Genomic DNA, 17,003 nt, shown 5'->3' with positions numbered 1-17,003 from the left:
GAGGCGACGATGGAGATCGCGAATGTTAAGGAAACCGACGATGGAGATCGCGAATGTTAAGGAAACTGTTGCCTAATCTATAACCCTAATAATTATATGGTTTCGATGACAAATATGGCAAGTATCATAAAAATCTGTCATATATATATTAAGTCTGCCGTTTAGTAACAAAATAAATCAGTTTATTCAATAAATATTGGACACCAAAGCAAAACAATAAATCTTTCATTATAAGGATTTAAAAACATATATGTTATGACATTCATAAAATTTGTCAGCATACGATTTTTAAAACAAATCAGTCATAACTTAAAAAAAGAAACAATAAATCTGTCACTATACAGATTTTAAAAATAAATCTGTCATCATACAAATTTCAAACAAATCTGTCATAACTTAAAAAATTCTGTAAAAACGTAAATAAATGTGTAAACACTCTTAAAGTCATTCTAGCAAATGTTATTTTCTTTAAAAAATCTGTTAGTAAACCACAGTTTTTTAAAAAAAAAACTAAAAATTGTCATAACATAAACCAAAATCTGCCATAACATGAAACAACAATAATTCGACTGTGGGTTAATCAAGGATTTCTTTTTTAAATTAAAAATCTGCCACTATGCCGCAGTTTTTTGGTAAAATAAAAAAATATGTCGTACAGTATGAAAGTCTGTGGTAAAAACAACAATAAGTCTGTCGTATAACAAAAAACTGTGAGTAAAATTAAATCTGTCATAACGAACTACAAAAAATCTGTCAAAAATAAAAAATCTGTCGTGGAAAAATCTGTCGTAAATAATAAAATCTGCCACGAATATAAAATCTGTGACAACTGAATGACATACTTTAAAAAAATTAAATAAAAAAACAATTCTGCGACCTACAGAAAAAAATTGGAAGGATATTTTTGTAAAACAAAAATTTCCTATCAAAAGGGATAAGACATGTATTGTTTGGTAAGACATGTATTGTTTTCTATATTTTTACTAATCACAAATCACAAGAGGGATAAAACAAGATAGTACTATTAGAATATGGACAATTTCTTTTAGTGTGTATGTCTCTTGCCTATTCTATTTGACTATTTGGGCTCTTCTAAAAGATCTTGTCAAGTTTATATCACCAATAATAATTTTAAAAAGGGGATACTAAATGAGGATAAAATTTTGGGAAAAAAAAATTAAAAGAGAATAAAACATGATGATAAGGATCAAAATTTTGATTTAATGTGTTTATTAAATAAACTTCTCATGCTCGAGGTTTTACAAAATTTTTACTCAATGTATCATGTCGATAATTAACCAAAATTTCTTGTATCAATATGTTTTACAACAAAAATATTAAAAAAAGAGAGAGAGAGAGTTAATTTGATATCCATGCAGTTTACGCATGTTTGTAATTTCTCTAGTATTGAGTGTCTGTAATTAATAGACTTACGACAAAACATTCTACAGCTCGCTGTACTAAGCAGGGCCATCTCTTTATTGAAATAATATAGTATTAATAAATTTTTGACTTCTACGGGTCTGAATCTACGAGTCAGCATTGGTACCTCCAGAGTTTTTCTCCTCTAAAGAATGGCTAAAGGAGCTTTTGCCTGACGATTTTGAGTGTGTCTTTTGGTAGTTGGCAGCTTGATAACTTGTAACAGTTGCACTGCCACCCGCAACACCTTCCATCGAATTTTTAGTTGTACTTCCACTCGGGCCACCAGCAGAGGGGCTACTGGCAGGACTTCCACCTGTAGAATCTATGTAGGCACCTCCACCAATCATTGAACTTTCAGTTTCACTCTCACCACCGACAGCAGCGCTTCCACCACTTTCAGTACGTTGAGTTGCGCCACCCATTGAATTTGCTCCACCACTTTCAGTACGTTGAGTTGATCCACCAGCAGCAGCTTCACCGCTTTCGCCATCGGCAGCAGCTCCACCGCTTTCGCCATCGGCAGCAGCTTCACCGCTTTCGCCATCGGCAGCAGCTCCACCGTTTTCGCCACCCGCAGCAGCTCTACCGCTTTCGACACCCGCAGCAGCTTCACCGCTTTCGCCATCGGCAGCAGCTCCACCGCTTTCGTCACCAGCAGCAGCTCCACCGTTTTCGCCACCAGCAGCAGCTCGACCGTTTTCGCCATCGGCAGCAGCTCCACCTCCGGCACCCATTAAACTATCAGTTGTACTTCCACTTGGGCCACCAGCAGTGCTTCCACTACCCGTATCACCCATACTTCCATCTCCTGAATCAGTCGTACTTCCACTTGGGCCACCAGCAGTGCTTCCACTACCCGTATCACCCATACTTCCATCTCCTGAATCAGTTGTACTTCCACTTGGGCCAGCAGCAGTGCTTCCACTACCCGTATCACCCATACTTCCATCTCCTGAATCAGTTGTACTTCCACTTGGGCCACCAGCAGTGCTTCCACTACCCGTATCACCCATACTTCCATCTCCTGAATCAGTTGTACTTCCACTTGGGCCACCAGCAGTGCTTCCACTACCCGTATCACCCATACTTCCATCTCCTGAATCAGTTGTACTTCCACTTGGGCCACCAGCAGTGCTTCCACTACCCGTATCACCCATACTTCCATCTCCTGAATCAGTTGTACTTCCACTCGGTCCACCAGCTGAGGTTCCACTGTCACCGGTGCTGTCAGGATAGCTTCCACTGTTGGTAGGAGTCCCAGCGTCGGTCGAGGGGAAACTGGTATCAGAGCTTGGACTTCCATTGTCACCACCAGAGCCTCCAATGCCAAGAATAGATGAAAGATCAATATTTCCGCCATCACCACTCTTCTCGCCAACGGTTTTCACAAATTGACCAATCACTTGTGCCCATTTTGACATAGATATGACCAGCTCTCTTCTTTGCTCACTGGTCATCGTTGTTGCACCGCTCCTCTTAAATTCAGCAAAAGTTTTTCCCATTGACATCAAACTCTCGATCAATTTGCTCGTATCCGCCTATCACAAAACCAACAAACAATATTTAACATGCTCTAACACTCATCATGTGAACAATAATAAAATATAAATTCTTGCGTACCGATGATCCTCCTTTGACACCTAAAGCAGAGATTGCCTTGAAGAGACCCTCAGATTGTGATTTCATTTGAGACTGGAACTCCGAAGACGACCCTTTTGCGGTGTTTATAAAGGATATGAAAGCCTTCAGCTTTGAGAAGAAGTCCTTGTACTCTCCTTTTAATGGACACATACTCTCAAGGTTGTCCACAAAACTAAGCATACCCTTGTAAGCGAAAGGCTCAAAATCTTGGGACATTTTAGGAAACTTCCTCATGTAATGCCTTAATAAGAACGTCCCTTGCGCTTCGTATATGGTACTTGATGCTACTAGTATCAACATCAGACATATCTCTATAGGAAACCTAGCCATTTTCTTATCAGATGGGTAAACAATATTAGAAGGATTTCTATTTTTTTTTTTGGTTTTTTAAGTTTATGTTTAGTTTTTTTTTTTGGGTTTTTCTTGAATGATTTAATTTCTAAGAGAGAACTCGACTTATATAAATGCTTAAAAATTCTAAATTTGAGTAAGAGAAATTGGTGGATTCATTTACGGTCGCGAGAGAATAGCCAAAGAGACTATTAATTGTTTTCATGTTCCAAACCGATTTGGACGGCAAACTGTGTGTTGTAAATTGTGGCAGTAGTGTATATAATTCTTTATTTAGTAAATAAATTTACCTCACACATAACTTATAACATTAAAGTACTATCTATGCAATGCAATATATGTTTTGTAGAAATGATAGAATCTTTTGAATGCTTATTAATTACATCCGGGCACGTAATTAAGGATAGTCATTACTAGATTAAATTGCAAAGTTAAATTAACTAATGACATACTATCGTAATCTCACAACTATTTTCATGTGCTGCGATCTAAAATATTTCAGATATACATTTGTAACTAGTATATATGTATACACGTAAATTATGTTCCATGCATGCTGCTATACAACTTTACTATAATCCTACTTATCAAGGCCTTAGGGCATCTCCATCAATGGATGTAAACAAAGTTTGCTAAAAACATATTTTACTATTAATCTTGAAAAAAGTTAGTATAAGAACTTCTTAAGAAACTTCAAAATTTCACGGGTCCATTGAAGGTTTTTAAATTTGGGGTTCTTGAAAAGAAATACTCAAATTCAATCATGGTTTAACAAAGAAACCCAAAAACAAAAAGTTTATAATAATGTCAAAATTTATGTGATTCAATCTCAAAATCACTAAACAATGTGTAGAGAGATACAGAGCAAATGACCAAAACCATTGCAATGAACCAAACCATGCATCAGATGTGAAGAAAGCTTCAAGCTTTTTGCCTTCAATGGGTCATTCCACTCATCACTACTTCAGCAACAAACCCAATGTTCCTCACGAATGAAGGATGAAGAACATCACGAATAGAAGTGAATACACAACAAGTTAATTTTGGTAGATCATGAATAAAGCGACGTCCATCTATGCATCATATGTTGTATTTTTAGAAGTAAAAAAGAGAGATGAAGCAATGGAGACCAAACAAGAGTATATTTTTCATGACTTTATAAGTCCATTGCTTCATTTGTAAACAAGAGTGAGTATCACTATATTGATACAAAAAAACACATAATACAAGAGATTGCATAGTTCTTTATAATAAAAGCAAGAACACAACCAATATAGAAATAAAAACCTGCAACAGAAGATGGATCTCTATGTTTCACCAAATCCGCTCCACTTTCAAGATATCAATCTGAACACAAAAATCACAAACCATAGCTCTTTAGAATTGGATTCCCAGAATTCAAACTCTATCGAAACTGAGTAGCTCGTGGAACGCCGAGTAAATCGTGATGGAATCCAAGAGAGAGAGAATTGTTGCGGACAATCGAAGAATTCCATGAGAGAGATTGTTGCAGTGTAATCTTTAATCTGAACACATGTTGTTTAGTTAGTTAAAGATATCATGTATATCAAAATTTGAAACAACTTGAGAATCAGCAGCCTGCAAAGTGTACAAGACGAGAGCTCATTGTAATTAGTAAAATGCATCGTCAGTAACCCAATAGAAAGTTAATATTGAACAACAAAACATCCAAGTAAGAAACCCATCAATCAAAACAGTTTCAATAAGAATTCTACCGAGCAAAACAGTCACAACATAATTGGTCAAACAAAACCAAAATTGAGATCAATGTTACTGAATTGGTCAGAATTGGTCACCACAAAAATCAAAACAAAACAGTCACCACAAAATTGGTCAAACTAAACCCATCAATCAAAACAGTTTCAATAAGAAGTCTACCGAGCAATGTTACAAAACCACACAGCAATAGAGATCAAAAACGAAATGAAAAGAGTTTCATTGGCTCCTAGTTTTAGTGTTCTTGGTCTTCTGTTTTGTCTATTTTTGTTTGGTTCACTGGCTCCTATTGGTAGTGTTTGATTCACATCTATCAAACACATGGTTTCTTAACATGAAGCAAATAAAAAGGAAAAGAATGAATATAAAGAGAAGAAATCAATGATAGAAGAGAAGAAAGAGTTTAAGGATCACAATATGAAGAAAAACGAAGAAAAGAAAATAGAAACGAAAGAGCATGAAGAAAAAAAATCAAAGAAAAAACTAGAAGATAAGAGAGAGAAGAAGAAGTCTCAAGACGGTAAATCATTGAAGAATGAAGATATTAAAAAAAATAATAATAAATAAAAATATAGAAGATAAAAGCGTAACGACAGATGTTAAAAACAGTGAATCAAAGAAAAAAGAAAAGAAAAATTCCATACACAACCAACAGAAGAAAAAAGAACAAGATAAGAAAGAGTCTAACAACAAAATTACGAAGAAAAATGAGGAAGATAGAAAGAAGAAAACAATATTTGAAGCAAAAAATAAGAAACGAGAAGAAAATAAAGAGAAGAAGGAAGAGTCTCAAGACAATAAATCAAAACACAGTAAAAAACACATTGGAAACTCAAAGCAAGGAGGATTTCAGTCAAATACAGAATACTTGATGAAAGAAAAGGAAGACAAGAAGGAATCTAAGAATTTCGAGTCAAGAGAAACAGAAAAACAAAAGAAAAATCATGGGAAAGAAAAGAAAGTTGGGATTCAAGTTAGTAACAAAGATTCTGAAAAGAATAAAAAGAAGACGAAAGAAGATAACAAAGTGTCTAAACATGGTAAATCAGAAAAATATGAGAAAGAAATGCAAGCGGATGATCAAGTAAAGGGTGAAGAATCTTTGGAATATAAGAAAGGAAAGAGTAAAGAAGATAATGAAGACAAAGTCGGTAAAGAAAAAAATGAACATTTTAAAAAGAAATCTGGAAAGATGATCGAAGATAAGAAGGCATTAGATAAAAAGATAGAAGATACAAAATCAAAGAAAAAGTAAGAAGATAGTAAAGCTTCCTCGATGAAAAAACATGTAGGGGTTCAAGAAGCCAATAAGGAATCAAATATCAGTGAGAAGAAATTGCAAAATGAGTCTAGTGATGATGCGTCTAAAGAAAATGATGAAGCCTTAATGAAACAAAAACAAATTGATGAGGGTGACACAAATATTGAAAATCAAAGGGAAAAACTAAAGAAACTAACAGAGATTTAGTAAATGGTACGAGTATAGAGGTTAGAGGAGAAAACAAAGAGTCCAGAGATGGTAAAAGAATTGAATCTTATCAAAGTAAGAACAATTCCATAGAAGAAGTTTCCAATGATGGTAAGAAAGTTGAAATCAAAGGAGGTAAAGAAAGTTCTTTAAAAGAAGGCTCCAAAGACAGCATTAGAGGTAAGGAAGAAAATTCCAAAGCTGATAAGAAGAATGAACATAACAAAGCTAAAAGAGATTTTAATGAAAAAGGTTCTAAAGATGGTAATACAACTGAAATCAATGAAGGTAAAGAAGATTCCATGAATAAAGATTCTAAAAATGGAATGTTAGTTGAGACAAGTGGAGGTAAGAATCACAGAGAAGAAGGTTCTGTAGATGATAAGACAACGAACATCAATGGAAACAAAAAAGATTTGAAAGATGGTAACATAGTTGAAATAAGTAGAGGTACAAATTCCACATATGAAAGTTCTAAAGGTGGTAGTACAGTGAAAACCAATGGAGGTAAAGATGTTTCAATGGAAAAAACTTTTAAAGCTAATCATATAGATGATAAAGGTCAAGAAGACTATAAGACAAATGAAACTAATGGAGGTAAAGAAGTAAATATGGAAGAAGGTTCTAAAGATGATAAAAAAGTTAAAGCAAATGGAGGTAAAGAAGATTCAATGGAGGAAAAATCTAAAGATGGAGGTACAAATTCGATGGAAAATACATCTGAAGATAGTAAGATAGTTGATACCAGTGGAGATAAAAAAGATTTCATAAAAGAAAATTCTGAAGACGCTAAGAGAGCTGAAACCAATGGAGGTAAAAATGTTTCTGTAGAAGAAAATTCTAAAGATGGTAATATAAATGAAGTGCATAAAGGTCAAGAAGACTCTACAAATAAAGGTTTCAAAGAAGGTAAGTCAGATGAAATTAATGGAGGTAAAGAAGTAACTATGGAAGAAGGTTCTAATTATGATAAAACAACTGGAATAATTGGAGGTAAAGACAATTCAATGGAGGAAAAATCTAAAGATAGTGCGACAGGAAATTTAAATGGAGCTACAAATTTGACGGCATATGGTAAGATAGTTGAAGCCAATGGAGTGAGAGAAGATTCTAAAAATGGTAACATAAATGAAACAAGCGTTACATCAAAGGAATCTAAAGGAGGTAAAGTAGATATGAGTGGAGATTCTATGAAAAACTAGACAATTGAAGCTCAAGAAAGTAGTAATGGAGATTCAATGGCGTAGAAGAGGAGAATAAAGAAAATAATGATGGAGGAAGCAATACTAACTTTATGAATAATCAAACAATAGAACATGGCGTAAATTCCACAACAAAACAAGAACTAAAGACAGATATTGAGACCAATACTTCTAAAGAGGTTACAAATTTCATATCAAACCTTGAAAAGAAATCTCCAGGTACCCAAAAGTACCAAAGTTTCTTTCAGAAACTTAAAGATTACATGAAATACTTGTGTCCAGTCTCTTCAACATTAAAAGCAAAAGACTCGAGCTATTACATGTCTGAAATGGTAAATATGGCCACAAAACTCTCATATGCTATGGCTGTCTTGCAAGCCAAGAAAAGTGGGTCAGGACAGGTGAGTTAACTAAATACAATACTCATAAAAAATTATAGAAATTACAAAGTGAAAAATGAAACTTTAATTTATTTATTAAACAGATGAAAACAATACTACAAGGATATCAAGAAGAAGTGATGAAGACTCTAAACATCTTACAATCAGTTATGACCAAAGCCATATTTGAAAAACAAACTACGAGCGGTGGTTTGTTCACGCTCACACTATCACAACAAGAAGCAATCAAGGAGATATTGTTGAAATGGGAACAAGTTATTTCTCAATTTGTGAAAGTTGCAACAGAAAGTGAGAAACAATTTTCAATCGAGATTTCAACCGGAAATGGCTATCACATGAAGAAGAGTTCTAACTCTAGTTCAAGCTCAAGTTCGATTTCGAGTTCCACTTCAAGTTCAAATTTGGACTTCAAGGTAAACGGTGAAACTTTAAAGGGACTAGATATGGATGGTTAGATAGTACATATATAAATAATAAACTCTAAAATATTATTATTTATGATTAATTAGAAAATATTTTTAACTGTAAATTAAATCCAAATCGTTTTGAGGTTTAGACTTTTATAAAAGAATGTAAATGTGGATGCAAATCATACATTTTTCTTTGGCCTGTCCCGCAGCTAACGTTGGTAAAGCAAAAGATTTAGACAGAAACTAATATAATGGAACTTACGGGATCATTTTTGAAAAGTTTTTGTGGTGCAGTGGTCAACACTTTCATTTATTTCCAAAATTTTCCGAGTTTGAACTTGGCAAATACGTGTTTGATATAATTTCTTTTTATGTTTAATGGTGAATAAAACTATTTTTGTTTTAGGCATCCAATAAACTTGGGCCGACCTTGATTCTTGTCATATATGTGTAAAAAGAAAAAGTCTCATTAGTCATTCAGATGATCACATGTTTTATGTATTTAGGACATAAATAATCTTGCATGTTTTATGTGGTTAATGATTTTCTTTGGATATGTATATTTTGTTCATTTTTTTTTTGTTTTCTAATCCTGCCAAATCATATGCATAAAAAAATCCAATGTTTTTAGACGAACGAGAAAATCTTAGCGCATAATGCAGAGATTAAACGGAGAGAAAAAAAACACTTGGAATAGCGTAGAGAACACAAAGTCCACATAATCGATGCTGAGATAGTTTGGTGAATCTTAATAATTTCAGTTTTTTTTCATATTAAAATTATTATTGTTTTCTTTTAAATTATAATTTTATTTTATGATTTAAGAATAATTTCACAATTCTAATTTTTATTTTATTTTATTTTAATTAATTATTATTAATTCTTGATATACTCATAAATAGCAATACATAAACTATCAGAAATCCTAACATATTTTTGAGGGATATTCATAAAAATTTATTCTCCGGAATATTTCCCACAATAGTACTGGAGAAAATGGTCAAATTTTCTTTCTTCTGTACTTTGTCATATTGTATACAACACTTAATACATATTGTTTTGTAAAAAAAAAATTAAAAATTTCTACATTTGGAGATGGTTTTATCTTGACTCTTTCTTCACCTTTTCAATTTTTGTTTATTTTAATAGGAAAACTCTAAGTAGGAGACTCCCATGGGTTAATTTAGTTTTTTTTTTTTTTTTAACCAAACATTAATCTAGAAAATAACTCCAAGATTGGTTGCACAAACCGGAGGATAAGAGTTTACAAAAAAAGTCTGAGAAGATAAAGATCTCGAAGAACGAGCCAAACAATCTGCCCTTACGTTTGACGTCCGTGGAATCCTTGACAGCTGGAAGGATGGTCGGAGTAAGTTGAAATCGTCCAAAAGGTTGGAGAAAGCGGGCCATTCATCAGGAGACTGCACCATCGCCACTAATTCTGCGTAATCCGTCTCGAAGCTCTGACAGTCAACACCCGCCGTCAGTAGGGAATTCATCGCCCAAATCAATGCCTGAAACTCCGAATGTAGAGGGGAAGAAATGCGACGTTGACTCTGTGCTCCCAGTAGTAGCGTGGCATCCTCACTATTACAAAACCACCAGTCCAAACCTACAAGAAGATCTGAAGCCTTCCAAGAACCATCAACCTGACACCAGGGAGAAGGAACCCGAGACTCCACAGGCAATGAATGTAGGGTAGCCGAATAGAAAGACTTAGCCTCTTCTCATAACAATTTATCATTGTCCGCCTGATTAATAACCTCGATCGGTTCTGCCTCATGGGGTTAATTTAGTTTTAAGAACTGCTTTAAGCAAAACTCTACGAACTGCTCTAACTATTTTAATTTGCTATAGGTTATTCCATTTTGACAACTCTTCTGGTAAGACATGTATTGTTTTCTATATTTTTACTAATCACAATTCACAAGAGGGATAAAACAAGATAGTACTATTAGAATATGGACAATTTCTTTTAGTGTGTATGTCTCTTGCCTATTCTATTTGACTATTTGGGCTCTTCTAAAAGATCTTGTCAAGTTTATATCACCAATAATAATTTTAAAAAGGGGATACTAAATGAGGATAAAATTTTGGGAAAAAAAAATTAAAAGAGAATAAAACATGATGATAAGGATCAAAATTTTGATTTAATGTGTTTATTAAATAAACTTCTCATGCTCGAGGTTTTACAAAATTTTTACTCAATGTATCATGTCGATAATTAACCAAAATTTCTTGTATCAATATGTTTTACAACAAAAATATTAAAAAAAGAGAGAGAGAGAGTTAATTTGATATCCATGCAGTTTACGCATGTTTGTAATTTCTCTAGTATTGAGTGTCTGTAATTAATAGACTTACGACAAAACATTCTACAGCTCGCTGTACTAAGCAGGGCCATCTCTTTATTGAAATAATATAGTATTAATAAATTTTTGACTTCTACGGGTCTGAATCTACGAGTCAGCATTGGTACCTCCAGAGTTTTTCTCCTCTAAAGAATGGCTAAAGGAGCTTTTGCCTGACGATTTTGAGTGTGTCTTTTGGTAGTTGGCAGCTTGATAACTTGTAACAGTTGCACTGCCACCCGCAACACCTTCCATCGAATTTTTAGTTGTACTTCCACTCGGGCCACCAGCAGAGGGGCTACTGGCAGGACTTCCACCTGTAGAATCTATGTAGGCACCTCCACCAATCATTGAACTTTCAGTTTCACTCTCACCACCGACAGCAGCGCTTCCACCACTTTCAGTACGTTGAGTTGCGCCACCCATTGAATTTGCTCCACCACTTTCAGTACGTTGAGTTGATCCACCAGCAGCAGCTTCACCGCTTTCGCCATCGGCAGCAGCTCCACCGCTTTCGCCATCGGCAGCAGCTTCACGGCTTTCGCCATCGGCAGCAGCTCCACCGTTTTCGCCACCCGCAGCAGCTCTACCGCTTTCGACACCCGCAGCAGCTTCACCGCTTTCGCCATCGGCAGCAGCTCCACCGCTTTCGTCACCAGCAGCAGCTCCACCGTTTTCGCCACCAGCAGCAGCTCGACCGTTTTCGCCATCGGCAGCAGCTCCACCTCCGGCACCCATTAAACTATCAGTTGTACTTCCACTTGGGCCACCAGCAGTGCTTCCACTACCCGTATCACCCATACTTCCATCTCCTGAATCAGTCGTACTTCCACTTGGGCCACCAGCAGTGCTTCCACTACCCGTATCACCCATACTTCCATCTCCTGAATCAGTTGTACTTCCACTTGGGCCAGCAGCAGTGCTTCCACTACCCGTATCACCCATACTTCCATCTCCTGAATCAGTTGTACTTCCACTTGGGCCACCAGCAGTGCTTCCACTACCCGTATCACCCATACTTCCATCTCCTGAATCAGTTGTACTTCCACTTGGGCCACCAGCAGTGCTTCCACTACCCGTATCACCCATACTTCCATCTCCTGAATCAGTTGTACTTCCACTTGGGCCACCAGCAGTGCTTCCACTACCCGTATCACCCATACTTCCATCTCCTGAATCAGTTGTACTTCCACTCGGTCCACCAGCTGAGGTTCCACTGTCACCGGTGCTGTCAGGATAGCTTCCACTGTTGGTAGGAGTCCCAGCGTCGGTCGAGGGGAAACTGGTATCAGAGCTTGGACTTCCATTGTCACCACCAGAGCCTCCAATGCCAAGAATAGATGAAAGATCAATATTTCCGCCATCACCACTCTTCTCGCCAACGGTTTTCACAAATTGACCAATCACTTGTGCCCATTTTGACATAGATATGACCAGCTCTCTTCTTTGCTCACTGGTCATCGTTGTTGCACCGCTCCTCTTAAATTCAGCAAAAGTTTTTCCCATTGACATCAAACTCTCGATCAATTTGCTCGTATCCGCCTATCACAAAACCAACAAACAATATTTAACATGCTCTAACACTCATCATGTGAACAATAATAAAATATAAATTCTTGCGTACCGATGATCCTCCTTTGACACCTAAAGCAGAGATTGCCTTGAAGAGACCCTCAGATTGTGATTTCATTTGAGACTGGAACTCCGAAGACGACCCTTTTGCGGTGTTTATAAAGGATATGAAAGCCTTCAGCTTTGAGAAGAAGTCCTTGTACTCTCCTTTTAATGGACACATACTCTCAAGGTTGTCCACAAAACTAAGCATACCCTTGTAAGCGAAAGGCTCAAAATCTTGGGACATTTTAGGAAACTTCCTCATGTAATGCCTTAATAAGAACGTCCCTTGCGCTTCGTATATGGTACTTGATGCTACTAGTATCAACATCAGACATATCTCTATAGGAAACCTAGCCATTTTCTTATCAGATGGGTAAACAATATTAGAAGGATTTCTATTTTTTTTTTTGGTTTTTTAAGTTTATGTTTAGTTTTTTTTTTTGGGTTTTTCTTGAATGATTTAATTTCTAAGAGAGAACTCGACTTATATAAATGCTTAAAAATTCTAAATTTGAGTAAGAGAAATTGGTGGATTCATTTACGGTCGCGAGAGAATAGCCAAAGAGACTATTAATTGTTTTCATGTTCCAAACCGATTTGGACGGCAAACTGTGTGTTGTAAATTGTGGCAGTAGTGTATATAATTCTTTATTTAGTAAATAAATTTACCTCACACATAACTTATAACATTAAAGTACTATCCATGCAATGCAATATATGTTTTGTAGAAATGATAGAATCTTTTGAATGCTTATTAATTACATCCGGGCACGTAATTAAGGATAGTCATTACTAGATTAAATTGCAAAGTTAAATTAACTAATGACATACTATCGTAATCTCACAACTATTTTCATGTGCTGCGATCTAAAATATTTCAGATATACATTTGTAACTAGTATATATGTATACACGTAAATTATGTTCCATGCATGCTGCTATACAACTTTACTATAATCCTACTTATCAAGGCCTTAGGGCATCTCCATCAATGGATGTAAACAAAGTTTGCTAAAAACATATTTTACTATTAATCTTGAAAAAAGTTAGTATAAGAACTTCTTAAGAAACTTCAAAATTTCACGGGTCCATTGAAGGTTTTTAAATTTGGGGTTCTTGAAAAGAAATACTCAAATTCAATCATGGTTTAACAAAGAAACCCAAAAACAAAAAGTTTATAATAATGTCAAAATTTATGTGATTCAATCTCAAAATCACTAAACAATGTGTAGAGAGATACAGAGCAAATGACCAAAACCATTGCAATGAACCAAACCATGCATCAGATGTGAAGAAAGCTTCAAGCTTTTTGCCTTCAATGGGTCATTCCACTCATCACTACTTCAGCAACAAACCCAATGTTCCTCACGAATGAAGGATGAAGAACATCACGAATAGAAGTGAATACACAACAAGTTAATTTTGGTAGATCATGAATAAAGCGACGTCCATCTATGCATCATATGTTGTATTTTTAGAAGTAAAAAAGAGAGATGAAGCAATGGAGACCAAACAAGAGTATATTTTTCATGACTTTACAAGTCCATTGCTTCATTTGTAAACAAGAGTGAGTATCACTATATTGATACAAAAAAACACATAATACAAGAGATTGCATAGTTCTTTATAATAAAAGCAAGAACACAACCAATATAGAAATAAAAACCTGCAACAGAAGATGGACCTCTATGTTTCACCAAATCCGCTCCACTTTCAAGATATCAATCTGAACACAAAAATCACAAACCATAGCTCTTTAGAATTGGATTCCAAGAATTCAAACTCTGTCGAAACTGAGTAGCTCGCGGAACGCCGAGTAAATCGCGATGGAATCCAAGAGAGAGAGAATTGTTGCGGACAATCGAAGAATTCCATGAGAGAGATTGTTGTAGTGTAATCTTTAATCTGAACACATGTTGTTTATTTAGTTAAAGATATCCTGTATATCAAAATTTGAAACAACTTGAGAATCAGCAGCCTGCAAAGTGTACAAGACGAGAGCTCATTGTAATTAGTAAAATGCATAGTCAATAACCCAATAGAAAGTTAATATTGAACAACAAAACATCCAAGTAAGAAACCCATCAATCAAAACAGTTTCAATAAGAAGTCTACCGAGCAAAACAGTCACAACATAATTGGTCAAACAAAATCAAAATTGAGATCAATGTTACTGAATTGGTCAGAATTGGTCACCACAGAAATCAAAACAAAACAGTCACCACAAAATTGGTCAAACTAAACCCATCAATCAAAACAGTTTCAATAAGAAGTCTACTGAGCAATGTTACAAAACCACACAGCAATAGAGATCAAAAACGAAATGAAAAGAGTTTCATTGGCTCCTAATTTTAGTGTTCTTGGTCTTCTGTTTTGTCTATTTTTGTTTGGTTCACTGGCTCCTATTGGTAGTGTTTGATTCACATCTATCAAACACATGGTTTCTTATCATCAGACAAAGTATAAAACGCAAGTATACAAACAAACAAATAAGTTTCAACTCAAACAGCTATCATCATACAACCATAATTTTGCTAAAATCGATTCTAATTTGTAGAACCCTAATTCTTCTCATCCATAAAACTATGATGCATGCCCATCTACATATGAAATCAATCAGATTTTGACCAAGAAAAAAACTTACACAGCATCATTGAACCACCCCGTTGGAGATTTGGCAACTAAAATTTCCGATTTGGTCAATCAATTGGCTCCCGGATTGATGAACCGAGATCGTCGATAGTGTCTCTTACAGTGGAGATATGATGCCTCCGGTGAAATCAATTCTCGGCTTCTTCTATGTGGAGTATTGCCATCCATCGGGAGAGAGACGAGAGAGAGAAAACCACATAACAAAAAAAAAACTTTATTTTTCACTCATCCAATCAAAAACTGACACACCCAAGTTTCTGAACAAATCTAAAACATCTTACCTAACCATCGATCCTAAGCTAAATCATACAAAAAGAATTAAATTTAATCTGTAAAAATACTTTAGCAACTCCTAAGCAACTCATTAAATTCTTTGATGGGGATGACCTTAGGTTCCAATCCAATATACTCTACACTAACCAAAACCTTGGTGCCTTAGTGGTAGTACAAAGGGTTTGGTTCCTTGATGCCTCAAGTTCAATTACCTTTTAGGACAATGAGGTATTTAAAAATGGAAAAAAATTGGAATGGATTAAAGGTTGATTTCGGGTACCGAAAAGATTACAGATCAAAGGTTCGGACGGTTGAAACTCAGAAGCATTAAAAATATCAAATCAGAGAAGTCTCTGGAATAACCTTGATTCTATAGATTGCAAAGGGCAGCAGACTACTCTTCTCTAGCTCTAGTTATCAGAGAAAACAATAGGGAAAGTTTTTTAAAAAGAAAAATATATTAGAAAAAATATATAAATCAAAAACTGAATTAAACAAATTTTACTATATTAATTAGGAAGTACAAATATGAAATTAACCTTAAAATATGTAAAAAATTACATTCACTTGCTATTAGAAAAATATAATTACTTAATTAATCTTTATTAATTATAAATAAACAAAAAAATTTGTATAAGATCAAATTAAATTAGATCTACAAAATTAAAGAAAATTTAAAAAATAAATAAAATCTATCTGAATCTAAACTAATTCGTGCTTAAAAAAATATTATTAAAAATCTAATCAAAGAAAATCTCTGTCAATTCAGTTTAACAGCTAAAATTTTAAAAATTAATAAATAATATAATAACAAAATAAATTATAACAATTTTTTATCAAAAAAAAAAAGAATTCAGCCTGCGGATAACCCAGGTTAATACCTAGTAGTATATTAAAGTAGTCTCATATTAACGAAAGTAGTTTTGCCTCTTAATAAAGATAAATATTAATACAGGCTACTCGCTCATACCATTTTTGGAAATATAATTAAAAAAAAATGTATTCAAAATGTAGACATGCATCTGTTTGTAAACAAAAAAAAAACAACATCATAATGTAGTCATTGTAATCTACAATGAAAGAAAGAGTGGAAACTTTATCTAATTAGTCATACATCACGTACGGACCATGTATGTTAAGGGTTTTGAAGTTTTGAGCATACTGATGACGGAAATGGTAAGAGTTGGAGAGCCAAACTCTTGTTGGGACCGACAAATGTGAGGTAAATGTCGCAGGGCATGGAGAGTTAGATAAAGAGAGACTTCTTTGGGGAATGGAACATGTCACCTAATAAGAAATATTGCTAGTATATTTATAATGCTCATCTAACTCAATTTCCTTATGATAAACCATGAATTTGATTCATAAGATATAAGTATAGTTTATTTCAAGTTTCTGTGTATAGTTTGGTTAAATGCATCATAAGAAGAATATTATTTACTACTATACATACTTAAATTTAAAGGAGAAGAAAA

At 34.8% G+C, this 17,003-nt stretch overlaps 2 protein-coding genes and 1 long non-coding RNA gene across 3 annotated transcripts; all 3 read right to left on the bottom strand.

The window, feature by feature from the left end:
* Window positions 1–1,267: 1,267 nt before the first annotated feature.
* On the bottom strand, window positions 1,268–3,580 carry LOC147945726 (uncharacterized). The gene is made up of 2 exons (XM_087510166.1): window positions 3,046–3,580; window positions 1,268–2,963 (listed from the first exon to the last, which is right to left on the bottom strand). The coding sequence occupies exons 1-2, from the start codon at window positions 3,394–3,396 to the stop codon at window positions 1,530–1,532; spliced, it is 1,785 nt and encodes a 594-aa protein (XP_087366292.1). The 5' UTR covers window positions 3,397–3,580; the 3' UTR covers window positions 1,268–1,529.
* A 7,198-nt stretch (window positions 3,581–10,778) lies between these two features.
* Window positions 10,779–13,065, bottom strand: LOC104780109 (uncharacterized). The gene is made up of 2 exons (XM_087510165.1): window positions 12,611–13,065; window positions 10,779–12,528 (listed from the first exon to the last, which is right to left on the bottom strand). Exons 1-2 carry the CDS (start codon window positions 12,959–12,961, stop codon window positions 11,095–11,097), a joined length of 1,785 nt encoding a protein of 594 aa, XP_087366291.1. The 5' UTR covers window positions 12,962–13,065; the 3' UTR covers window positions 10,779–11,094.
* A 1,040-nt stretch (window positions 13,066–14,105) lies between these two features.
* On the bottom strand, window positions 14,106–15,916 carry LOC104780110 (uncharacterized). Its single transcript, XR_766650.3, has 2 exons — window positions 15,248–15,916; window positions 14,106–14,581 (listed from the first exon to the last, which is right to left on the bottom strand). It is a non-coding gene; the product is annotated as an uncharacterized LOC104780110 (long non-coding RNA).
* Between the last annotated feature and the right edge of the window lie 1,087 nt (window positions 15,917–17,003).

Source organism: Camelina sativa, chromosome 4, assembly GCF_030686135.1.
Source record: "Camelina sativa cultivar CO46 ecotype springtype chromosome 4, ASM3068613v1".
In the NCBI taxonomy this organism is placed as follows: domain Eukaryota; kingdom Viridiplantae; phylum Streptophyta; class Magnoliopsida; order Brassicales; family Brassicaceae; genus Camelina; species Camelina sativa.
This window is presented reverse-complemented; position numbering and strand designations above follow the sequence as displayed.

Bases quoted from the DNA above. Each gene is read 5' to 3' on its own strand.
- LOC147945726 (XM_087510166.1), bottom strand. From the start codon at position 3,396: ATGGCTAGGTTTCCTATAGAGATATGTCTGATGTTGATACTAGTAGCA. The intron at 2,964-3,045 runs GTACGCAAGAAT...GTTTTGTGATAG, and splicing joins GTGTCAAAGGAGGATCATCG to GCGGATACGAGCAAATTGAT.
- LOC104780109 (XM_087510165.1), bottom strand. From the start codon at position 12,961: ATGGCTAGGTTTCCTATAGAGATATGTCTGATGTTGATACTAGTAGCA. The intron at 12,529-12,610 runs GTACGCAAGAAT...GTTTTGTGATAG, and splicing joins GTGTCAAAGGAGGATCATCG to GCGGATACGAGCAAATTGAT.